Source organism: Macrobrachium rosenbergii, chromosome 12, assembly GCF_040412425.1.
Source record: "Macrobrachium rosenbergii isolate ZJJX-2024 chromosome 12, ASM4041242v1, whole genome shotgun sequence".
In the NCBI taxonomy this organism is placed as follows: Eukaryota; Metazoa; Arthropoda; class Malacostraca; order Decapoda; family Palaemonidae; genus Macrobrachium; species Macrobrachium rosenbergii.
The window spans coordinates 95,721,558-95,749,052 of NC_089752.1; the positions used below are offsets into that span (position 1 = coordinate 95,721,558).

The 27,495-nt window shown below is 37.6% G+C and overlaps 1 protein-coding gene across 6 annotated transcripts in view; it reads right to left on the reverse strand.

Annotated features, from left to right (window-relative positions):
• LOC136843758 (protein abrupt-like) overlaps window positions 1-27,495 on the reverse strand; it is a 206,012-nt gene that overhangs the window by 61,446 nt on the left and 117,071 nt on the right. Inside the window, exon 1 of one of the 6 annotated variants that reach the window (XM_067112421.1) lies at window positions 4,767-7,538. The exons of the other annotated variants lie outside the window; for them this stretch is intronic. Within the exon in view, the coding sequence (XP_066968522.1) occupies window positions 4,767-5,664 (898 nt within the window). The 5' untranslated portion in view covers window positions 5,665-7,538. Of the gene's footprint in view, window positions 1-4,766; window positions 7,539-27,495 lie in introns of those variants that run through there. 6 annotated transcript variants of the gene reach the window in all.

The window sequence follows — 27,495 nt, forward strand, 5'->3', positions numbered from 1 at the left end:
TCTCTGTTTATAGAGAGACTATGTATTTGGAATGAATGTAAGAAATTTGAGACATTTGCCCCTGCGGCTAGGTATTGGGACTCTAGTGATTTAATAAGAGAACTGTACTTTGAGTTTATCATACTTGGCTATTTATCTATTTTTGTAATTTTTTTTTTTTTTTTTTTGTTCAATATGTATTCCCGGCATAAGTTACATTATGCAAGTTTTCCTCACCTAAATTTTCCATGGCGCTTTCGCGTTACACTTGAGCATTCACGAACAGAGTCCCACATCCACGCGACTATTGCCGCCATTAAGTCTCAAACATGCAGCTTCTACTATTCGCTTGGATATAAGAATACACCGATGGCTTTCCTCTTTCCTCCTCTACATTTTCTAATACGCCGTAATTCCAACACAAAAATCTTTAACTGCTTTCAAAATCTCATCTTGTATACACACACACACACATAGTCGGCACCTTCTACATGGCCTCTATTAATTCTGTCATAAACTTTCTCTACGACTTGTTACATAAAATGTCAGCATAAATCCAGCTGGCTGGTCTCTTTGTCAATAGCTGTTCGGATTCTTATCACGATACGTTGTTATGTTATATTGTACATCGTTTCTGGCTGGTTAGTTTGACACTTTTTAAGAACATAAAATAAATTGTTTGCTGCTTTCTTTGCTTACGAGTATTTTTAGGCGAATAACCAAATAATTCATAGAAAACATATAAGCACTTAGTATAACAGACGCTTCTATGCGTTATGTCAGACTTGTTTTTCACCGCTTTAACTGTAAATATTAATTCTACCATAAACTTTCTCTACGGATATATATATATATATATATATATATATATATATATATATATATATATATATTAATTCTTTAATAAACTTTCTTACGGATATATATATATATATATATATATATATATATATATATATAGCCTCTTATATATAATATATATATATAATACTGCTCTTGCTTTCAAACTAAAATGTCACAATACCTGTTTCATACTAAACATGCGCCGGAGCCAATGGAGGCTCTTACAGTCTAATACTGAAGCTATTCTGCCAAAATCACTCTCGGCCACAGCCCGGTGATGGCCTGTGTTGTTGGCATCTATAGTGGTGACAGACGCACGATCACAGCTAACTTTAAATAAAATAAAATACAATAAAATAAAATAAAACACAATAAATTGGAGGGTGGATGAGGAACATACCAATTTGCAGCCCTCTAGCCTCAGTAGCTTTTACGATCTGAGGGCGGACGGACAAACAAGAAGCCATGCATCTCAATAGTTTTCTTTTACAGAAAACTGAAACTATTACATTCACCTATTCCTTTAGGATATTTCCCCTGCCCACACATACTTTACACAACCTAAGCAGTCACTCAGTCGCAAAACCGCCTTTGCACCACAAAATCTAAGTGACTTTCCATTCTTTGGCCTATTATCTGGCCTGCTTCCTCCTCATCAGTCGCCTCCACAAGCATTCTTATACCACCCTGTCCTTGAGTTGAAGTTCTGTCTCCTTCCTTCTACCTCTATACCTGCTTTCTTTTTATTCCTCACTTTTTTCTTAATTACCCTATCCTCTTTTAGACTATTATATAAAACTGCACCTCAAATGATCTCTTTTCATTTTTTATTCCACTATTTACTTTTTTTATTCCCTCCTCCTATTCTCTCATACCCAGAACACAACCCACTGTCGCCATGACTCCGTCGTGGAATTTTTCAATTTCTCACCTCCAGCTTTTATCTAAGATTCTTCAACTCTGGCTCAAATTTCAAACATTTTCTTATTTTACGCTATTCTCACATCTTTTTATCAATTTCACTCAAATATATTGTTGGCCAAACTGGAACTTATATATATCTTGACAACTTAATGATAAAATTAACTTCCAACCATCCATGTTCTCATCAGTACATCTTCTACGTCCTCAGTATTCTTTTCCTCAATATTTTTGCTTTTCCATATATATATACATCAGTGGAAAACGTATCGCAACGATCTAACCCCTTTGCAAACATTTCCAAAAGTCTCCTTACCCCAATATACTCTAGGGGCTCCATACCTAACAATGCCAACTCCTTCTGTCACTTATCTACACATTTACATCACCTAGCATAGCCACCCTTCCAAATTCTCCAATCCTAGGTAGGCACAGGTTCAGATTTTTCCTAAGATACTTCTTTAGCCTCACGCTTTTCCATTCCTGGGCGATTTACACTCACTTGTAAAGCTTTTCTGTCTGCTGCAACATATTCTACCCATTATATATATATATATATATATATATATATATATATATATATATATATATATTCTAAAGGACCTCATTCAAACTGGATGGTATTTAATGGAGTTTTTATTCAAAAGTTTTTTGAATAAAAACCCATTAAATACCATCCAGTTTGAATAGGTCCTTTAGTAATTCTATAATGCACAGAACAATTGTGTATGTGATAAAGTTAATATATATATATATATATATATATATATATATATATATATATATATATATATATATATATATATATATATATATATATATATATATATATATATATATATATATATATATATATATATATGTATATATATATATGCATACATATACATACACATGTACATATATACTGTATATATATATGTATACATATATGTGCCTGAGAAAAGTTTGTGTGTGTTCAAACTCTTCCCAAATGGCTTCAACTAACCTGCCGGACAAAATTTCTATTTAACTATTTCCTGACTGGCCACTGTGACGTGAAGTGGGGAGGACTTTGAATGAAGACTGCAAAACTGCATAAAATAAACTTGCCTACTAAAGACATGGATTTCAAAAACATTTGCACAATTTTCACCAGCTTTTGTGACTACATTCTTGACATTTTCTAAACCATTATTCAAATGGAAATTGACAGATAATGAGTGAGGTTGTTTTATTACTTTCAGTTTATTTTTTTTTTTTTTTGCAATTCCCCTCAAAACAACCTGAGGGTGCTTGGCAATTGCAATGGGCGACTGGCCAAAAAATGTCAGTTTCCATTAACATCCTTTTTTTAATTATTTCAAAAGGTTACAAGCATTAAAAGATGAAATATGTTTAAAAATTTCCAAAATAAAATTTTCACCCTCACTTGATCCTGTGTTCAGATCTAATATGCATGAGTTAGCTGCAACCCAACATTGGTATTAATGATACTCGGTAACGCTGGGCATTCTGGAAACACACACACACACACACACACACACACACACACACACACATATATATATATATATATATATATATATATATATATATATATATATATATATATATATATATATATATATATATTGTATATCAACAAACAAATATCGTTTAATATAAGAAAGAATCAATATACCCTACCCGGATGTTCAAACTTACTGTCTACAATTGTTTCTAAACCAGACATGGTTTGAATCTGGCAGGCGCCGAAGCACTAATTAATTTTAATTCTCTTTGGTGTCAGTTATTCCCAAGGTATAGTAATTCCAATTTAAACGATATTCGTGAATATAAAAAGGCCCGCATGTATAACTGACAATAATTTATATATATATATATATATATATATATATATATATATATATATATATATATATATATATATATATATATATATATATATATGCATATATGTAAATATATGTATATATATATATATATATATATATATAATATACATATATATATATTAAATATATATAATGTATATACGTGTGTGAATTATTGTCGATTGTACTGTACATGCTCGTCCTTTTTATTCACAAATATCGTTTCAATTTGAATTTGCTATACCTTGGGAATAACTGACACCAAGGGGAATTATAACTGATTAATGCTTCTAATATATATATATATATATATATATATATATATATAAATATATATATATATATATATATATATATATATATATATATATATATATAACATTACGTGTTAATGCTTATATGTACTGCTTACGGTGGTAAATACGTAAAAAAAATACCCTTGAATCCTAAAACATTTTCCACAACACCTGCTAACTTCTAGTCAAACCTACAGCAAGAAACAAAGGGAACCCAGAGAAAAGTATGAGCATAAACAAATTCTTCGATGAATCAGGACGCTAAACTCCCACTTCAAATGGAAAATTGGTATACATTTCAACTTCCCGAATGCAACTGTTCTGAAAAGGTTTACATTATGTACATTTTCAGAGTTTGGGACAAGTCCAGTAGAGCCTTTTCACAATCAGTGTAGTAAACTACTTAATACGTGGACAAAAAGTTAATTACTTCTGAACGAATGATAAAGCGAATATATAACACTAAAGTTCTAATTAAGATGCACATGCCAGTAGAAGATTCCCAGTAATGTTTTGCGTTTAATTAACCTGTAAGGCTTGCAATAACTTGCACAGCGCACTGTGTACTTATATATGACATTTAAGAATATATACTATAGTGTTAGTATAGTAGTTATACTAGAGCATATTGTTTTGACAGCGAATATTTTGTCTCTTGAAATACATTCTTTCTTAGCATTGCAGGTAGGCTACCTTCTTTTTCATGAATGTAAGGTTAACATAATTATGTTTCAGTGACTCCCCAACAATAAAGCTCACACAAACCAGATGTCACACGTGTAAGGAGACATTTAACTAAGCATTCCTACCGAACAGAGCAAACTTTCTTGATACATAGGCAAATGAATTTCTATCAATCACTGGCCCTCACCTCTTGTTTCAGAGTCGCTCGAGCACTCTGGATTTATGGGAGGCAGAAGCTGGCTGACAATATCGCTTTCTTCTGGACTCAGCTCGCAAGCAGTAACCGAAACCGAGGGAAGGTTTCCAGTGGCCGGCGAGGCTACTACTGCCGCTCTTCCGCTTGCTACGGCGCTCTGAACTACCGAACAGGAGTAGGAAGTAGCAGCATTGTTCTCCAAAGACCCCGAAGATGTCGACGGTAACTGAGGATAGGCGAGCGCCCAAGACTGCGACGGAGGCGCACTGGAAGATGGATGGTTGGTGTACAGAGGGTGATGATGGCTGGTCACAGCGTGGCTGTTGCTGACTTTGTCACTGGCGCTGTTTGCCTGCACCTGCGTCACATCAGGGGGCTTGGGAAAAAGCATCCTCTTGGCTGCTCCTATGTTATGAGGATACACTAACGCAGCAGCTGCTGCTGCCGCTGCTGCGGACGGATATGGATGATGATGATGCTGAGGCTGGGAGGGAAAGTGCTGAGGCGTCGGACGTATGGATCCCACCACAGAACCACCGTAAAAAGGCCTCGTGGTGGGACGAGTGTGGTCCAAAATATCCTGGTACCTCTCCGGGTGGTGGTGTTGGATGTGTTTCCTCATGTTAGTGGTGTTCGTGTAAGCGCCAACGAATGAGCACAAGTGACAAATGTAGTGGCAGTTATCCATCATGCCAAAATACCGCCACACCCTCGAAGTCCTCCGGGTGGAGCCCACGAGGGGCGCCGCCACACCTGACATCTCCATAGCACTCGTGGCTACCTGGTCACCTGTATCCACTGCATTCATCCCTCCTCTAGCCATATGCGGGGGCCCTCCCATGGCATCTGTCGAAACGGGAGGATGGGCATGGAGTCCTTCGTTATCCATAATTGAAGTTTTGTACTGTTAGGATGCGATCTTAAACCGTCAAGTTAAATTAAAAGTTTACTGTGAACTCAAAACTAAAAATTCAAATTAATAGTACACTATGAACTTGAAATTATAGTGGAATTAAAAGTCCACTATGAACTAATAATTGAGAAGTGGATTTAAAAGTTCATTATGATCCTCATCACACGTGACAGAAACTATTTATCAAAAATTTTATTTTTCGGAACACCTTTTAAATACTGCACAATTTTACTTTATTTTCAAACTCAGAACAAAACTCGAAACACCTAACGAAATTAACCAAGTTTCGAATAAAAGTTGTCACTGAACGAGTGATCTGTCACACTCACTACGATCACATGGGCACTTCGTGACGCTCGAACTTACAACTTGTTTTCAAGTTTCATTTTTCCTATCACTGGCACATCACGTTCTAATCACTAGAAGCATGGAAGAACAAAAGTGTACGAGTCCCAAAGTCACTTGTTCCTTGTACGTTAATAGTAGGCAAATATCTTTTTCCAATAACATTCAGCAAGGCTTGTGCAAATGATGAGAAGCAAAGCTCATTACAACCCTTGGTGTCTTTTTTTTTTCCAAGAAACAGAGAACTACTCTAATACCGTCGATACTCGTCCAAGAGAACCACAACGCGGCCAATCCAGGAGAAGCAACGGCAACGTTTTTGGCACTTGGGGGGAGGAAATGAAGAGGAGAAACAAAGCGAGGGAGTAGCTTGTTACTTTCTCTCAGCACATGCTTCCCTGTCGGAACTCCTTTTGCGTTTGAACACTCGAAATGCGTCGAAGCGCGGCGGATCGGTTACCGACATCAATTTGTACTATCAGGAGAGGACTTTAGGGTGAAAACTCGCTCTTCCAGAGATCAGTCAAAACTTTCAGATCAACAGCTGATATCAGGGAGGCACCGACTTTCAGTTATTTCAGGAAAAAAAGTGATCGATTCAAACTTCATTTCTGTGACTAAAGAGCTAATAAGTACACTTGACAGCGGTGAGCTGGTCATAGAAAATGACTTCTTGCCTCGTCATCCAAGGATCTCATAATCAAGAGGTCGCCTTCTAATGGAGATGTGACAGAACTTGAGGAGGCCTAAGAAGTAAGTGGTGGCACTAACGGCTTACGTCGCAGACGATAGTAGTTGTTGTAATACTAATAGTAATTAGGAAGGCGTTGGTAGCATCGGAACTGGTGGTAGTTGCTGTAGTGGTAGTGGTAATGGTGAAGATGATGGCAGTGTTGGTGGTGGTGGAGGAGGAGGAGGAGGAGGAGGAGGAGAGGGGTGGAAGTGGTCGACACCAGTGTAGAAGAGCGAGTGAGGCTGGTCCTCTGATACCCCAACCCCTGATATCTGATATCGACCGATACTGAGTTTGCTGCTCCTACTGCTGCTGCTGCTGCTGCTGCTGCTGCTGCTGCACCCACAAGCCTACCTCCGGCCACGGATTCGACTTCGGGTGCTCGAACGCCTTCTTACTTCTTCCTCGCACAGGAACCTCTGCCGTGCTCTCGCCTCGCGGGCTCCTCAAACGCCGAGCATGGGACGGGTCGTCGCCTGCAGAATGGAATTTTGGGCGTCCTTGATGAAATTTTCGAGCGACGCTGCGAAGTTGCTCGGATCCCACACCATATCTTCAAACCGTCGGCAAAGGTTCTAGGCAGAAAATATGTACTGTGGGAAAGCGAGGTGGCAGTGGAGAAGAACAGATGAGGATGCGGTGCAATACGGTGCCATCCCACGTCGGGCGGAAAGGTCGACCGTCCTGAGACCCACGGGAGGGCCAGACACCCATAAGGGTCGGCAGAGCTTGAGAAGTGTTGCGGCGCTATCTGATGGTGGTAGTTGATAATGGAGCTGCTGGTGATGCTCGCTCAGTTGTACGATAAGAGAGAGAGAGAGAGAGAGAGAGAGAGAGAGAGAGAGAGAGAGAGAGAGAGAGAGAGAGAGATAAGAGCTGAAAGAAAAAGATAACCAGCACTGGGATTACGGGAAACATTGTTTAAAAAAAAAAATTTACCCTTTCTGTGAGATCAAGGAAGCTTCCTCGAACATGTTTCCTCGATGTGGGTACTCGAAGCAAAACGTCAGTGGAATAACATTTCTTAAAGGCAGGGAAAAACGAGGGATAAAGAACAACCAATGACTCTGCCCATGAAAAACTCAAACAATGAATGAATATCGATAAGGCTAATGAATGAAGCGAGGCTGTGAATGATACCTGATTAGACGTGACATCCATTGATATCACAACCGGGTTTTATATACCACTGCCTGATACAACTGATACTCAAGTGAGTGAGATTACAAAAAGATTGTGATTTTAGTTTTCTTCCTTGTAGATGTAGTATCTTGAGTGGTTTAAACCTTATCCTAGGTTGTAGATAACGCAAAACACAGGTAAATAGATGAAATAAGCAGTTCTCTTTGCTATCAGTTGTAAACAGACCAATGAAGACCAGCGGAAAATTTTCTACCGACCTTACGTTTCACCTTTTGTCAGAGGACCATTCTCTAGGTAACAATACTAACGGAAATGTCACTTAAATATATTCAACTCATAAACCATTTATTGAAACCAAGTTCACACAAGAGTAATAAAGTTACAAGGATAAAAAGCGATTACAATTTCCCACTCAAATTCAACTGCTGTATTATCCTTCCTTTGTCTTCACAACTAACTCCCTTCAGTTTTCGTAGGAAACCAAATAACTCTCAAATTAAAGTAATCAATCCAAACGCATAAACTAAAATGGCAAATTTTTAACATTCTGTTTCTAACGAGCTGAAATCTGTCAAGTTACTTTTGTTTCATATCCTAATATTATGGTCTGCAGGCCGCTATTTTTACTTAAAGGCACATGTGGTACAGGTACCTTCATACCTGGATTAACCCGGTGTATCATAATATTACATATAATGTACTCAACATTTTCTACGTGAGGACTACTTTTCATTTTTTTATCTATATTAATACGTCATTTTCAAATGGCTTTTTGTCTCATATTTCTCAGCATTAGGATAATGAATGAAAAGTAAGTGTGTGTGTGTGTGTGTGTGTGTGTGTGTGTGTGTGTGTGTGTGTGTGTGTGTGTGTGTGTGTGTGTGTGTGTGTGTTACCCTGATACACCTTACTATTCACCTTTCCACAAGATGATAATTCTAGTAATATTTAAAGTGAGGGCACACCATCGTTGATCACAAACTTCCCAAATCAAAATTTTTCCATGAGATTTTCTTAAAATGTAAACGATTTTCTTACGAAAAGGTTTCCGTTGCCTCACTAAAACACCAATTAATTTGGTGCACAATCTTCTTAGATGTTCCAGAAAATTTACCTCTCACAGCAAGTTACCTAGTTCCTCATCTTCCTATAAAGGTCTCTTTTACAGCATCACTTCATCTAGTTCTTAACTCTTAAAATTCTCTAGCTTCCTGAAAGGTGTCTTCTACAGGATTAATATTAATGAAAATGAATATTACGAATACCATTACTCATGAATTTTGTGCCCTTGTTACAAGCAGGGCTCCAGCGATATCTCAGACTAGCGCTAAAAAATCGAATTCGCAGCCTCATGTGAAGTGTGGAATAAACTGTCACGAATTTCGTTGGAATCAAAGATAATGAACTGCAGTCCACAGCACTAAGCAACTTCGCAATCGTGGCTGAAAATATTTCAAGATTAAAGCACACTTTTCATAGCCAGCTCCCAATTGGCAAATCCACATTAACTGGCAAGCACAGGGATTCCTTGGGCCCAGAATGCATCATAACAGAACTCCAGTTTCACTCTTGAGCATGACCTTGATGTAATCTGAATACGTCATAAAACACTGTCTACAATGGTAATGATTAACTGAATCATTAATGTTCAAATTTCTAAGATAACTATAAAAGCATTTTACTATATTAATCTTACCCTATGACTCTGCAAACCTTACGGAGTGTTACTCTCTGCTAAACCTCATGATATTACACAAACCCCATGCTACAGTATATATATATATATATATATATATATATATATATATATATATATATATATATATATATATATATATATATATATATATATATATATATATATATATATATATATATATATAGTATATATATATAATATATATATATATATATATATAAATATAAAGTCTTTTAAAGCAAATCAAAGTCCTTCAAAAAAAGGCATCGTGCTTACCCCATACAAAAAATGGGAAAAAGCACGTTAAAAAAAGAATATATATATATATATATATATATATATATATATATATATATATATATATATATATATATATATATATATATATATATATATGTGTGTGTGTGTGTGTGTGTGTGTGTGTGAAATAATGCATACCTAAAATTGATGTATACGGACAGAGGGCTATTTTTCAGTCACGATAGACACGAGATATCAATAAATCCTGTACTGAGATTGACTTTTATTGGCGCGGAGATGCCAACTAGCGTAATATCAAAAGCATGTTTCGTTATCACTCATTAAACTAATTCGGGTTCTTTGAAGATTCCGCGATTCAAATCTCACGATATCGAATATCGCCTACTTTATCTTCCTCTGGCCCCCCACCCCATCCTAGCACCTTGGGTATTTTCTTCCAGGACTACCTGCCCTAACTTCCGACCTTTGGGGCATTTGGGCACTACGATAGTACACGAGTTCACGTCAGGCATCATCGGATATCAAGGCAGCGTGGCATTCTAATATCGTCTGTCACTTCGGGTGCTGTTATCAATGTAATCAGTCTTTTCTTTCAGGCGGCCTTATGGGAAGGTCTCAGAGAGAGAGAGAGAGAGAGAGAGAGAGAGAGAGAGAGCTTAGTTTCCCAAATCCTCCCACTAAATTTATCGTCTCAACTTGGTTTCTGTCTCTTGAAATTCACAAGAAGTGCGACGTCGCTATCACAGAACTATATACCTACACTGCTTGGAGTTCCCAGAATATCTCTCTCTCTCTCTCTCTCTCTCTCTCTCTCTCTCTCTCTCTCTCTCTCTCTGCGCGAGAAGTTTTATCAATCAATGATACCGATTCCCGCTATCTCGGCGCCACTCCAGATCAAAATGTACTCGAGAGGATGCGATAAAACAGCCCAGTATAATCGGGGGATTGGGGATGGGGAGAGACCCCTCACAACCAGACAGGCTTCCACCTACATCGTGCGGCACTACTCTCCAGCTGTAAAAAGAGTTTTTCGTTATCAGCACTTCTCTAAATAACAAACAAAGGATTATTAGTAAGGCTTCACTATTTTTCTAGATCCAGAACGACGAAGCCCATTTTTCGAGCTTTCATGCAAGACGAAAATATCTAATATCTGCACTCAAAAGAGAAAGCCAACATAAAACATTCAATTTCTCTACCAAATAGCAAAACAAAAATCCATTTGTACTGCAATATTCCCAATAAATACACTTCAATCCCTTACCCGACACCAAAGAGAGAATTACATTACTTATCTAGCACTGCAATATTCAGTTTCAATAAGACCAAAATACGCGCGAGTTGAAATCACCACCGGTTCTTAATAAAGGTAATGGAAAACACTATGGATGTACTGACTTCATTAATTATCACGAAAAATACCAAAAACTTTGACAGATTGATGCACAAAAAGCTCATTTTCGCTACCATGGCATTTGGTGGTTTATGATGAGGTATTTCATGAAGCAGGTCTCCTGCTGAATCGTTAGTTTTATATTGGTAAACAATTAGGTTTCTTGTCATACTGTGAATAAGCAGAGCGTTTCTCTCTCTCTCTCTCTCTCTCTCTCTCTCTCTCTCTCTCTCTCTCTCTCTCTCTCTCTCTCTCTCTCAGCTGTTCAGTCTGCCAATGAATTCATGAACTCACACTTGCCTGTGATTTTCCTTTTGTATTGGCAAATCCAATATGAAAAAGCTTTTAAAAGCGAGTTTTAAAAGTTAAACTGACTATTTTTCCTTTGATTTTCCAACGAATCTTGAGGAGGAACACTGGCAAAGTTTGAATGCAAACCCAGTCCCGATACTCTCTACTGCAGTTCCTACAAGACATGACGTGTGTTGATCTCGGTTTAAAAAAGAATAAAAAAAAAAACAAAGCTCCTTATTGCTTTCATCTTGAATTACTCACTGTTAATTTCTTTTATAATTTACCTAACTACTGTGCATTTCACGAAGTTTTGTTGCCAGACTTTTCACCATAATTCACCAGAGTAAACAGACTACAAGATCGACCCACAATTTATGGTGAAACCTCACAGACTATCAAACAGGGTTTTTGTAATTCTCCTAAATTACGGCGTTATTCGGTTAATTTCGGAATCGGCGCATTCCTTTTCTTTCTTTAACGTCCTCTAAGCAACCCGACACTTGAAATGACCTCTACTTATATTCGTGTTAATATTTTAAGATTTGCAAAAATATTTCGTAATAATTCTGACTAGGTGCACCAGACAAGCTAAGAATTTTCCCTTCCCTAAGTCAACTCTTTGCATGCCAGATGACATCACATTCTTCCAGGTACGATTTAATTAGTAAATATAGATGTTTAGCTACTTTGGTATTTGGTCAAAAGTAATTTATGATTACACTTAATATATCTTTAGAATATCGGTCCTGTTAATTTAACTGGCAACGTCTCTGGAACATTAGTGTTTGAACTTGTCTCCCTTCGTACGCATTTTGCAGCCAAACACAGCCTGTTTTCTTTTTTCATGGGAATTCACCGTTTAGTCATTATTTAAAAAATCTCGTCAAACATTTTTCATGCGGACACAGCATCGTTTTAACTATCACTTAAAAAATATTCGCGTGAACTCACCATCTTTCCCTCATTTGTATGGAGTAACAAAAAGGTATAAAGCAAATTTACCGGTCAGGCCAACTTTTACCTCCACTGATTCTACATCATACAAATTAGAAAACACCTTGTTGATGTTCTCAATCCATTTGCTGGCACCATATCTGAGGCCAATATAAGGAACCATGTAGACTCGATGAATTAAATATTGGACACATTAATATCCACTGAAGTCTGCTGAATTTTTATGGGATACCACTGAGTGTCGATAGCTAGGTATATAACTTTCTCAAGAGCACTTTAATGGGAAAAATACAAATTTAAATTTTATGTGAAATTTTACTATCAAAATTTTAGTAAGATTATTGGCAACCCTTTATCTCCAGTTGTAAGCAATATGTATATGACTTTTTAGAAGCAGAACATTAAGCAAAATATAATGTGGTTCAGGCATGTTGATGGCAGCTTAATATGTTCTTTGACGAATTAAATATATTGATCACATCAACAATATTCATTTTGGAAATGAAAAATGACGGAAGTCTACCCCATTTTTAATTGCGTATTGTACATTAGCAGCAATAAGATTTTTATTACAGCGTGTACAGAAAACAACCAATATTTCTGCCTACACACATTTGCATTCTGGTCAAAGCTATAAAGTAAAGAAATCAGTCTTCCCACAAGAGTTTTTAAGTGCTTGCCATGTGTAACCCTGAGCATAGTGATGATGAAATGATGATGAAATCAATCTAATTAGGGAAATCGGAAAGAGATTAAAATGTCCTGATTATGTATTAGGCAATAAATTAAGACAGCAAAAAGGACTTTTCATGATAACCGCAACAGGGAAACATAACATGAAAAAAACATGCTTGTAGTAACATATACTAAAAATTTCAAAGATGTTCCTCATGCCCTTGCGAAGTTTCAAAATAAAAGTTGTATTTAATGAAAATAACATAATGAAAAAAGCACTTAAAAAGAAGGCTCCGTGTACACCAAATCCCATGCAAGCCATGTAACAATATAGGTCAGACTGGAAAATTATTGGAAAAGAGAACAGATCATTAAAAATGTATATGTATGGGAGAAGTGCAAATTTCATCAAGTTAGTGAAAACACGCATGCCATTACTTGGACAGGAGCTAAAAAGATAGTTTATTTGAAATATATACCGGAAAGATATACCGAACCCACTTTTACAAAAGAAAGCTTCGATGAATACGAATATCAGGCAAGGATAGTTGACCTCGGTCTAACAGCAAAGATGTGAGGTACCTGCATAGGTCTGTATATGGAGAAATGACCTACTGTAGGATGACAGAGTTTACTGCTTCGCCTTCTTCCTACTTAAAAGGTGTGAAAGTTTATCCAATCGTCTTATGTTCATTTGTACTGTCACCCCAGCATACTCGTATATACTGTAAATTTCTACTGCTATGTATCTGTCCTTGTGAAGGCGTCTTTGAAAAAAGAAACTTCAGAATGTACTTCCCGTGTACCATTTTTCCATAATAGAATGTATATATATATATATATATATATAGAGAGAGAGAGAGAGAGAGAGAGAGAGAGAGAGAGAGAGAGAGAGAGAGTGCAGTTTGGGGGGGAAGGGCTAGGAAAGCTGATTTGGGAGGGCTGGGCAGGTCCTTGTCAGCTTGGGAGCTTTCGTGACTGTTACTGGCTCAAAAGCAACAGCCCCATATAGAATGTTACTGCACGTCGGCTGTATATTGCATGGGGGGGAGGCCAGGATAAGCTCGCTCTGGGAAGTGTAATATATCTGTTAGATTAAGCTCCTACGCTAACCAAATCATCCCCCTTTCACTTCCTCCCATCTCCCCCACCTCCAATGGATAACTCCGACAGTAACCATAATGGTATGAGTGCTTCAATTTGCAAACAAAACAAATACAAAAAATGTACGCTAAATATAAGAAATTAACTTATTTCCAGATGTCGAAGATACTCCAACCTCGAAGGCGCACACCACTTTTGACTAACAGAGTTCTGAAAACAATAATTTGGTGGCAAAGTTCCCAGATTGATTGCTTTGCTTTGGTTGGTGTGCTGCGCACATTCGACTGCCACAGCATACTGAGTTTTGTCATTTCTTTTTTACTTCATTTATTAAATAAATACTTTAATCTTGATTTTAAATTAATTGATTTTAATATTAAATAAGCTTTCCTGACGGTGACAACCATCCCATGGATGGCATTCGAGAGTGGCTAGGCAATGGTGGTGGCGATGACGTAGCTGCTAGTGAGATGGAGAAGGAAGCCCTTAAAAATGACATGTATTTATATGTATATATATATATATATATATTATGCCATATAATATATATCAATATGTATACTGTATAATATATATATATATATATATATATATATATATATATATATATATATATATATATATATATGCATAAAAAAAAATATGTGTATGTGTTTCAGTATAACTCTGGAATGCACTCAGCACTTTCAACCAAACTTGGTATACATATGACTTACTCTCTGGAAAAGAATACTGTGGGGGTAAGGCATCCCTAGCACCAAAGGGCATCAAAGGGGCGGGGGTGGGAAGGGCTTCCTGAAATGGAGCTGGTTCTGCCCATAGACTTAGTAACTAAATAAACTCTGCAGGTTTACCATACCTCATTTCGCTATACATATGACACTATCTGGAAAAGAATACTGTGGGGGTAAGGCATCACTGGCACCAAAGGGGATGGGGGTGGAAAGGGGGTGATATGTAAAAGTAACCAAAAATGTCAGATATTACTGTTTAATCCATAGTTTTTAAGGTAGCTGAAATGAATAGTGACAGTCCTGATGTCCTTTGAAAAATAGAATGGGTGAAAAATACAATGTCTAATCAGTAATTTTCAAGGTCGCTGGGGTGAATAGTGACACTCCCAATGCCCATTAAGTCCAAGTTCCCTGATAGGAATGGGGGTGAGAAGGGGTTAAATATAAAATATCAAAAATGTTGGGCAATGAAACTGAAGTGACTAACTTAACAGGAGAGAGAGAGAGAGAGAGAGAGAGAGAGAGAGAGAGAGAGAGAGAGAGAGAGAGGCGAGAGAGAGGAAGTGAGAGAGCAGATGGGTTGTTCGAGAGAGAGAGAGAGTTTATTGCTTGTCATTCAGTTTTCCTGGGCAGCGCCAGGTTGGTCAGCTAGTATATATATAAATGTATTATATATGTTATTTATAATTAAATATATCATATATATTTTATATAATATATATATATATATAGATATACATATATATATATATATATATATATATATATATATATATATATATATATATATATATATATATATATATATATATATATATATATATATATATATATATATATATATATATATATATACAGTATGTGTGTGTGTACCTATATGTATAGAGTCGACCCCCTGTATTCGCAGGGGTTAAGGACCACAACCACCTGCGAAAACTTAAATCTGCATAAAGTTGTTACCTCCCTCTAAAACGCTTATAACTGCCTATTTTAATGGATCAAACACCAAATATACCTAACACTGAAATTCTTATAACTGCCTATTTTAATAGTTTAAATACCAAATACACCTTAAACTATCATCCTACACCAAATATACCTTAAACTATTATCCTAAAACACTTTAATATTATTTCAAAGTCATCTTACAACATTACCCTTAAAAATATATGGCTTACAGCTGTAAAAACTAATCAAGTCCCCCCCTATATTCAGGCACAGCCATTTCTCTCATACAGTATTCAAGCCGTCCCATTTCCTTTTTACTGTAGATAGGTGAAACATTGGAAATTCACAAGTAGAGTTAAGTGCTGTACCAAAATATTTAAATATGCATTATAAAAATACATTTAATTGATAACTTGCTGTGTTTACATTAATATTAATATATGAAAATTAATAAACCATTTTTTTATCATAAAAAATGTAGTCACAAAAATAACATAAAAATACAGTAATCAGCGAATATTGCTGTACGAAAAAATCCGTGAATTGGTGGATTTTCCGCAATTTATTTGGATTTGCTTTCCACAGAAAAATCTGCAACTAACTGAAGCCACAAATGCTGAACTGCAATATAGCAGGGTGGGGGGTTGGGCCACTGTACATACATACATACATACATATATATACTATATAACAGACAAGAGGAAAGCAAAGCAATACAGATCATAAAAATTGCATGATCAACAATAAGAATGAAAGAAAAACTAAAATACAATTTCTGTGATTTTCTATAAAAAATTAATTTGTTTAAACTTTCACACTATTGCAATGCCGCATACGTTTTCTCAATGTCAAACGTTTTCTCAATGTCAAATGTATGTAATGATCACACTTAATTTTATTTTTGTGGACTCAGAGAAATAGCTACATCTAAGTTTTTCCAAAAAGAGAAAGCAAGAAAATACTGTGGGGACAATGAAATAAACTTTGCTTAACCTAAGTTTTAAAAAACACATGTGAATCATTCAGTGTGACTATAATAATAATAATAATAATAAGCGCTTCCGCATTACCTTAAGTCATCTAACACGTTATCATTCCTTCAAAAAGTTGCTTATAACATACTTGTAAAAAATGCAATCACCACATTCTTTTCTGGTAAAGACATTAAAAGTCTGAACGTCGAAAATCAATAGCAAACTACGACATCTCATCCTCCTCTTACCTGGTGGCAAGGAGAGGTTAACCATGGCCAGCATCTTGTTGTGTCCCTCTTTCAGTACTATCCTGTTCTCCTCTTCCTTTGCTATCTCTAACTCCATTGGGTGCTTGTTACGCATATGTTTAAGCATGTTTGAAGTTGAGTTACTAGTGGGGTCCCAAAACATGGTGTGACCGCAAATGGTACATACAGTCCGGCGCCTCTCCTCAGAGTCGAACTCAAAGTAGAGCCACACAACTGAGGCTCGGCGAGGGCGCCTCAGATAATGCTGGCGACCTCCTGCAAAAGGGTCATGGTGCTTCTCCTGTTCTCTAGGTTGAGTCTCTTTGTTTGACTTTGGTGATGCCAGTTTTGGCATTGCTTAACACGTCAGTTACACAATTCACTACAGTTCTCAAAAGTGTGCCAGCAGAACGTTGGCAACAGTTGTTATTTACCAACTAGTTTACAAAAACTATCCATTAAAATAAACTACTGTATATACTTTGTGATGATGTGCAAATCATGAATTTCCATAATGCTGGTTTAACATTTCAAAAAGGGAAAAAATGGAATCACTACATTTCCAATGCGCTGCAGAAGTGCAAAACATAATTATAAATTAAATATATTCAATAAATTGAGAAAAAGACACGTTTTGCCAAAATGAGCATTCACTGATTCTATTCACTTTTTTCTATCATCAGTTCTACTGTACTTCAATTCCCTTCCAAATTTCCAATTTAAATTTCAGTTCCATTAAAATCGCTGTTACTCCATCTGGCATTATATCCTAACAACTGTAAAAAAATAAACTTTGTAGACAAAATGCCTGAAACACAAATGCTACTCAGAAAACAACACAGTAAGTACAAATAAGAAATTTTCATCTACTAGAACACGGGACATTTCAGGCTGAAGAAGTACACTACGTGGATGAGAGGGTTGCCTGTTTCAGTTCTTAAAATTCTTTATCTGATCAATAAACAGTTCATAGAGAGGTAAACCTGGGACAGATCCTAAATCCTTTGAACAGGTCAGTCACAAATTCACTGGGACAGATCTTAGGTCCTTTGAACAGGTCAGCCACATGTTCATAGAGCTACACCTGGGCCAGATCTTATGTCCTTTGAAGAGGTCAGACACAGACATAAAACAAATTAACTAAATCTTGGCTCTGATCTGGACCCAAATTCTAATGGATGTATCAGTAACCCATCATAAAACATCTTCAAAAACTTAAGATTGAAATTTACAATGTGGCAGCTTGTGCAACTCAACTGACAGATCCTGTACATGCAAAACCTCTTCCACCAGTGGTTACTTCACAAAACAGAGAAGGAACCTACAGTAGTTGCAAGGTTTCTTGGGTAACAACTTTCGTAGAAAACTGTCCCTGTCATTTTACAGCAAATTTATAACATTCATAATTTCACATCAATGATCAACTCCTTGTGGAAAGGTTTCTTTGCATAGTATTTCTAATCTGGGTACTAACCCAGTACTAATCTATTACTTTCATATTCACACTAGTTATCAAAACCATTTATGTCAATATATCAAATTTCAAAGATATTTGTATTTTTCCTAGGTATACAATCCAGAGCCTTTTATATAGGAGTATCCTTCAGCATGAGCTGGAAGACAGTTGTTGAACTTGGTAATTAGGTCATTAGCTAAGTGGTGGAATATCTCTTGCTTGACTATCCTCACCAAACACTTTTTCCCTTCAGCCTCACTGACAAAGCAGGGTGGTTGAGGTGAGAGTAAGATGAAAGGCTCTGGTCAGTATACCTATAAAGAATACAAATTACTTTAATTACAGGAATATAAACCAAAGCCTTTTACACTGGAAACTCGCTCTTTAGGTAGGAGGTCATCTCTGACAACTGACGAGTTGAATCCCAAACAGATATGATGCAATTCCAGTAAAGATTGCAAACAAGGAATGCAATGACTTCTGTAACTCCTACTTGGTCTGGCATAAGGATGACAGAGCAGTAGGGTCCTGGGCCTGACAGAAGGTGCAGAGAGCCTCACCCAAATAAGATAACAACTGGAGAAATCCCCATTGGGAATTCAAGTCAGAAGGAGCTAATTCTGGCTAACAAAATTGACTGGTTCAGAATACGGCTTTTACACTGGCCCCCATCCCTCTTTCTCTTAGGCAAGAGTGGAGGTAGATGCATCTCAAAGACAGATTTCTAAGACTGAGCCTAAAGTATAGTTACCTGTATCTAGTCTGATCCCATATGACACTTCAGCCTAGATGCTACTCCTAAAAGGAGAAAGGAAAGACATATCAGTCACTCTACATTCACAACCCCAAACTTACACTGAGGAAAAGTACCTGGGCGAGATACTTGCCTGTCCATATGGAGCTGGATGCTTACACAACTTGTTGATTTGCCACTGCAGGTCCCAAGGGTAAGGTATCCCTCAAGTAGAATGAGGTAAAGTTTTTCTGACTATGCCAGACACCTGCCCTCATGAGCTTGCAAACCAAGAAGTTCCTCCAAAAGATCATGGGAGGCCTCATGCCCCTGACTTCATGGGCTCTCGCACAAGTAGGATGGGTGACATCCTCCTCAGAGGAGTCATAAGTGCATTTGATTTTCCTCACAAAGCCAGATAAAAAGGTATCCCTAGACAGCTCCTTCTTATGCTTGCCTGTAACAATGAAAAGGTGCCAATATTCTGGACAAGGAGCAAAAGCCCTTTTAAAGTAGTATCCTACAGCTTGCATCAGCTTGTCTGGATCACCACCAATGAAGTCTTGGAGAGAAGGGATCAGAAAAACTCTCAGATCTCTTGTCAGGACTGGCTGATTCTGAGTTTTTACCGCAAATTCAGGAATGAAAGAAAGAGAGGGCCAACCCTCTGAATGCCAGACTAGTTGAGAAAGGCCACATAAATCCCCAACAGGCTTGTCAAGCTCTTGAGAGTGAGCTCTTGGTCTAATGCTTCCCCTGGGGGGTTCATAGGGTATCTCATTTAGGATATGGGGGACGAGAGATCACATCCCACTGAGGAGGATAAAGTTCTCAAGGAGGACAAGACTTTTCAGCTTCCAGGGTCTCAGGGTCTCCAGTCTGAAAACCTGGCTCAAAGCTGAGCAATACTCATTTACAGTGGAGGTTGAGAGGAGCTTATCTCGACAATGGTGAACAAGAAAGTTTGTGGCCTGCTGAACAGACACTCCAACCAGAGAGACCCCTTCTATGACACCTATTGCTTTTCTTAGTACATGTTCACTGAGGAAGGACAGCAATACCCAGACTTCTTCACAGTCCTGTGAGAAAAACTCTCTCTCTCTCTCTCTCTCTCTCTCTCTCTCTCTCTCTCTCTCTCTCTCTCTCTCTCTCCTGTTAGATATGCTCAGTAACCTCATAGCATGAAGCTGAAGGGAGTGGACTGCTACTGCTTTGTGGTACCCCTGAACATATGGCTGACAAAGAAGAGTGGGGCAAGTGGGCCAAGGGGGAAGCCCTATTTCAGTGCCATAACCAGGTGAGTCAGCAGATCTGGGCTGAATGGTGGAAAGGAGTAAACATCCAGATAGTCCTAGGGGTACTGGCACAAGTCTTTCATTCCCACCAGGGATCTAGGGCCTGGAGAACAGAACACCGGCAGCTTTTATTTAGCCTAGTGGCAAACAGGATGAGAATAAAGGGAACCCTATAGCTCAAACACCCTCTCCATATGCAAAGGTGTAAGGACCACTCAGTCCCCACAACCAACCACTTGCCCCTGACAACTGAACTGGTCTGCCAGAAAGTTCTGCTTGCCTGAAAAATATCAGGCTGACAGCTTACCAGCATGGTGAACTGCCCACTCGTGCATCTGCAATGGTAAGCTGCAGTTAGAGAAAGACCATCACTCCTTGCTTATTAACATATGCCATTACAGTTGCGTTGTTGTTCATCAGAACTACTGAATACCTACTGACTGTTCCTGAAATGTTTGCAGGGCTAGCAACACTGCCTGCATTTCTAGAACATAGATATACAGATCAGATCAGGTGTTTCCTGTGCCCATATATGTGAAACATAACAATTTTTTCAGGTGTGTGCCCAAGCCCTTCTTCAATGCATCTATAAACAGGTGTATTTCAGGAGGAGGAGAATTCACAAAAATCCTGCAAATAGGTTCCCTTTGTCAAGCCACCATGCTACATCCACCTAATCTCTTGAGTTAAGGCAAGGCTTGAGAAGAACAACCTTTCAAAGTAGAATTCGTTGGTTATGCTGGGACAGGAGCCTGTTCACTCAAGTTTTTAACACAAAAACTCTTGCCACTCCCAAGTCTATGAGTGTGCCCGGGTACTTTGTTTGCTGCAACCATGACAAAATGAGATTACAAGGTCTCTGTCCTGAAGCCAACGCATCTCGGAGGGAGCCAAATTGTCCAGTAACAGAGCAAGTGTATATATACCCTGCAAATGGGTTGAAAACAAAACCAAGATGAAAACAAAGCAGAGGGCTTTGAACTGGTAAGCAGTTCCATTGCAGGCATAGCAGAGGTACTATCAAGTTCTGATGAATAGATACTGGTAAGTATGCATCCTCCAAATCCATCAAAAGTATGAAGTAGCCCTCTCTAATAGAATCTAGCACAAACTGTGCTGTTTCAATATGAAGCAAGTCTGCAACACAAACTCATTCAACAGTATCAGGTAGATGGCTTGTCTCCAGCTCCCAGTCACCTTCTCCATTTGGAATATTGGTCCCCTATGACTTCTACAGCACCTTCCTCCATCATCACCTTCAACTATGGGAAACTGGTCCTCTACAACTTCTATAGCACCTTCCTCCATCACCTCTACCTCAACTGACAGGGGGTCATGTAGCTGTCCCCAACAACTGATCATATCTGTCTGGCCCCTGTCTCTGCTATGATGCTCAATGACCAGACAGTTATTCTGCTACCACTGAAAGTGGAGGAGGGGGATTGCTACCTCAGGGACTCCCTCATCTTTTTCCCTTTCCTCCTTTCTTAGTTATAATGTGAGAGGGAGGACAAAAGCCCTGGGAAGGCTCCCCTCCCCTCCCCTCCTAAAGGAAAAAGACTTGGCTGACTGGTTGTGGTTTTGGAGGAGCAACCATCCTCCCAATCCCAGAAACTGAAGGTTTTGCTACAGGTTTCCTCACTTCCACTGTGGATTTGAAAGACACTGCATGGTGGATTAGAAAGTACTGGGACTGATCTCCCCTACACTGCCACCTCCTTGTTACCCTTGGGAAAAAGTATCAGCAAGCCCAACACTGAACTGTTCCTGAGTGAGAGACTACTCTCAGGACAAAGTCTGCCCAAAAGTTGACACTCCGATGTACGAGGAAAGTCAGCACCTCCACCCCGTTCTTACACCAGTAACCTTCAGGGTTTTTCCCACTCATCCTAAGATGAGCCATGACAGACATGACATGGGAATGTATGCCAACATGTTCAACCTAAGATCAAACCACAAGGCAGACTGCAGGAAAGGAATGGCAACGAACTCCATGGTGCCCAACTCAGCAGTATAGAAGGAAGTGTCTTCCTAGTGAAGTCTCTCCCGGGGAAGGCCATTCATCAGTCTGTGAACTAACCATCCCAATGCTGTGTCCTCCAGGATGTAGGACCTCCTCTGATGCCTCAGTGGTAGGGGAGGAGCTAGCACAATTTGCCGGACAACAAAAAACTCTCTGATCCACAGATCAGAAAATTCACTTGGCCCAAAACACCACGTGCAAGCTGGGACCACAGCAACCTCACCAACAGTCTTGCTTCAGGAACACACCCAAGGGAAAGCTCAATGAATGAGACTGGGGCCCAGTATGGAGCTGTAGAAGCTGTCCCAAAATGATTACACTCAAGTGAGCATGCTAACCTCTCAGCAAAGCAGCTCTACCTCAGCCTCCTAAGGTTCTGGGAGTGAAAGGCTATCTTGGCCCATCAAATCCTCAACAGTGTGAAATGCATCCTCCCCCACTAGGCAAGACTACTCTCTTGCCCATTCCTGGGATAATGGTGTCTGGTCAGTACTGCACATTACATGGGAAACAACAAGTACCCCGAACACCCACCATCTGAACAATGTTTAGAATCATAATCACCCAACCTACAGTATGTACCTCCCTATACTCGATAGCAGCTGAGCTAGTTGAGGGAATAGGACAATAGACACACACTGCCTTTTACACACACCTCCTGTGCTTGTGGAGAACCATGTGCACAAAAGGTGGAGGGCCATGTGTGAAGAGTGGGACTCTATCATGAACAAACCCATGCTCGGCAAATGACCAGGTGTACATCTGTAGAAGTACAAGAGGAAGATCCTACCCAATTACCTGAAGTACGTGATGTGTGTGCTCCACCTATTGCATCTCTGTACACACAGTCCTGAGACTGAGCACGATTTCCCTCCACAGGAAGAGCAATACTTGCGCAGGTTAACGTTTACAAGGAAATCGAATATGGGGGGCAAAAAGCGCCTACAAGGCCGCCCATGACCCTCATAATGTCTCTGGTCTTGCTTTTTCTCCATGTTAGCAAAAAGCAAAACAATCCACACAAAAAACAAAATCACAAAAAATATCAAAATGCTCCAAGCATTCAACAACACGAGAGAAAATGCAACAAGACATCTACTTCTCACGACTACAGATGAAAAACTGCTTGGTGACAGTATGACAGTATGTGAGAGGGGGGTATTCCCCCTCTCACCCCATAAAAACCTTGTTACCAAGTTCTACAACCATCTCCCAGCTCAAACTGAAGGATACTCCTATCTAAAAGACTCTTGAATTGTGTTTTCATAGGAACAATTCTTTATTTTTACAGCTGAAAAATATATTATCATTCAATTCGATGCTTTACATCTGAGGGAAGTTTAACTGATCATAATACAAGTATGATTAATTCATTACCAAAAACAACTGGTGAGATATCTGAATGCTACTGTACTTTTTGGCGCCGAAAATACAATGTTCATTACTCCCTCTGTCTGTCAGCAAGCACTGCAACCCTATTGCAAAAATGTAATATAAGAAAGTAATAATAGTAGTTCCCGTATTAATTATATTCTTGTTACACTTATCTGCACGTACAGCATAGTAATACACTTTCACAGAAAAAATAAAACTAATATCTAGAACCATTTCAATTCCTAAATACTGTGTATTTTATCTATACATTTTTATTCAAAATGTGATCAAAAAGTCATACTTTAAAAATCAGAATGTAGTTACAGTTCCACATGATTACAGACTAGCAAATCCTGTATTCAAACAAATTCAGATCAATGTCATGGTCAGGGCAGATTTCTTTACTGAATAAACTTTTCGATAGCTGTGCAGACAGTGAATGATGGCATCTGTACGAGCAACAAATTTACGAATTCCTACCTGGTCTACCACAAACATATAAACAAGGAGCTAAATATAGAAGTGAAGTGCGTGCTTGCAGAGGTAATTTTTCATATAATCATACCCAACAAAAGCACTATTTGTATATGCTTATTTCTGTTCTCGTACATTACAGAAGTAGTTTACTGATGGCACTCCAAACCAACCACAAAATATTTACATTTCTTTAAGTAGTATTTTTCTAACTGGTTTCATCATATACGTCTTTATTTTTATAAAGACGTATATGATGAAGACAATTTTAAATAACACACACACATATATATATATATATATATATATATATATATATATATATATATATATATACACATACATACATACATACATACACATATAGGCTATACATATATATACACATACACATACATATATAGATATATATAAATATATACTGGTATATATGTGTGTATATATATATATATATATAATATATATATATATATATATATATATATATATATATATATATATATATAATTTATGAATATTTATATGGTATAAGTATTATTTGAAATTGGCTAATGATTTAATATCATAAATCTTGACATGTATACTTTATTAGAGTACCGTATGATATGCAGTGCCGAATAAATCAATAAATATTTGTTAGTTATACTGTATGTTCTTACGATATGTTGCACATGGCGTAACTATATAATATATATATATATATATATATATATATATATATATATATATATATATATATATATATATATATATATATATATATATAAATAATCATATAAATAATCAGTCAAAAGATGTCTCAATTAATGGACAAGTTGGTTAAAGGACATTTTGTCTGAGGAAAAACCCACTTGGTTAACGGACTTCTGCTCAATTTAATTAAGGATGGACAAAGACGACCAGTTAAGACATGTATGGGATTAATTGCTTGGGTGTAACTGTGAGGCTCCCGGCTGAAACAACAAGGAAGGATGTGCTCAGTTTACCTGTAGCTGTCATTCAGTTCACAACTCCACTGATATTTTGTGTTTCTTTTGTTATTTTTGTAATTCTGGTGTTAATACATGTAAGTACTCGTGGGGCCTTACATGTAAGTGCTCGTTGGGCCTAAGAAGGTTAGAGATGACAACAGTTATGAAACAAACAGGAAAGAAAAATACAGAGGATGTTCCTAGTTCATTAATGAAAGAAATGTGGGCACACGGGGGGACGTACAAAGTTTCACTGAAACTTATCACCCCGAAAAAGCTGTGGACAATCAGGTTATACAGTACAGCTGCTGAAAGACAAAGTTATCTCCCACGTTAGGAACATTTTAAAATGCAGGCTAAAACAAGCTTCACTGGACAGGAGCTTAACGAGACAGAAGCAAAGTGCATCTCAAGAAGAAAGCAGTGGTAAACGATATGAGGGAGAAACAACACTAAAAGCACAGACGCCTGCCAATTTTATGGAAGACGGTCTCCCCTTCTTCCTCTCCTAATGTACGAGTATATGCCATCAACTCTTCTAATCAAAGGTAAATTGGGAACAAAGCTGCATTTACGTCATCTATTTCATTTGTTTATGTTCTTTTTTGAATAATTTCCGCATGATAGACAAGTAAAATTCGAGTTCAAAGAGTTTTGTTCGTTGTAATTTTGCTGGTCTGGAGCAGATTAATCCCATTCCCATTATTTCTTATGGGAGAAAATTTGCTCAGCTTTAGGACAGAACGGCAGAAGGGTAACCTTCTGGAATAAATTAAGCCCGTTAACTGATGTACAAGAGATGTAATATATATATATATATATATATATATATATATATATATATATATATATATATATATATATATATACATATATATATATATATATATATATATATATATATATATATATATATATATATATATATATATATATATATATATATATATATATATATATATACACACAACAAGAACAGCTTGATCAACATTCATAACTAAACATATAAAATAATCGCCCAGCTTCTAAAAATAAGTAAAAAATGCCTTAGTTTCTTCAGCGCAGTTGAGTTTTCTGTACATCGTATAATCAAGGTCACTGAAAATAGACCTATCTTTCGGTGGTCTTGATATAATGCTGCATGAGCCGTGGCCCTTAAAACATTAACCATGGCCAGGTGGTGGCCTGGCCTATACTGTTGCCAGACGCACGATTATGGCTAACTTTAACCGTAAATAAAATCAAAACTACTGAGACTAGAGGGCTGCAATTTGGTACGTTTGATGATTGGAGGGTGGATGGTCAACATACCAATTTGAAGTCCTCTAGCCTCAGTAGTTTTTAAGATCTGAGGGCGGACAGAGAAAAGTGCAGATGGACAGACAAAACCGGCACAACAGTTTTCTTTTCAGACAACTAATAAAGGAAGCGCACCATACCAATGTGCATCTAAGCCAACGGAATAATTTAGTGTTCGGTCGCAACATCCAGAATAAAGAAAATAACTGGTTTCACAGCACAAAGTCAGCAAAAACGAGAATATCAAAAATATGGAGGACATTCCGTCTCATAAAGCAATGTCAGGTATAAAGACAGTAATCCCTCAAATAATGCATTTCTGGATTACAGAGAATAACATGTCTGCCACACAATCTCTAGAAAAAACAACGATGCATCACACAACATAATGTCAGGAATACGCAAAAAAGACATCAATATTTAACCCACCAAACAAAGTCGGGAATACAAAGAATTGGTATCAAAGGAAAATAATCTGTAAAAACACAATGTCAAGCAGTCTTACAACACCTTGTCAAGAATAAGGAGAATAATATATCAAACAAAAATGTCAAAAACCCCGCGAACGACCTATCTCAAAATGCACTGTCAGAATAACAAAGATAATCTATCTCGTAACAAAATGTCAGGAATATTATGAATAATGAAATTATTCCATCACACAACACAATGCCAGG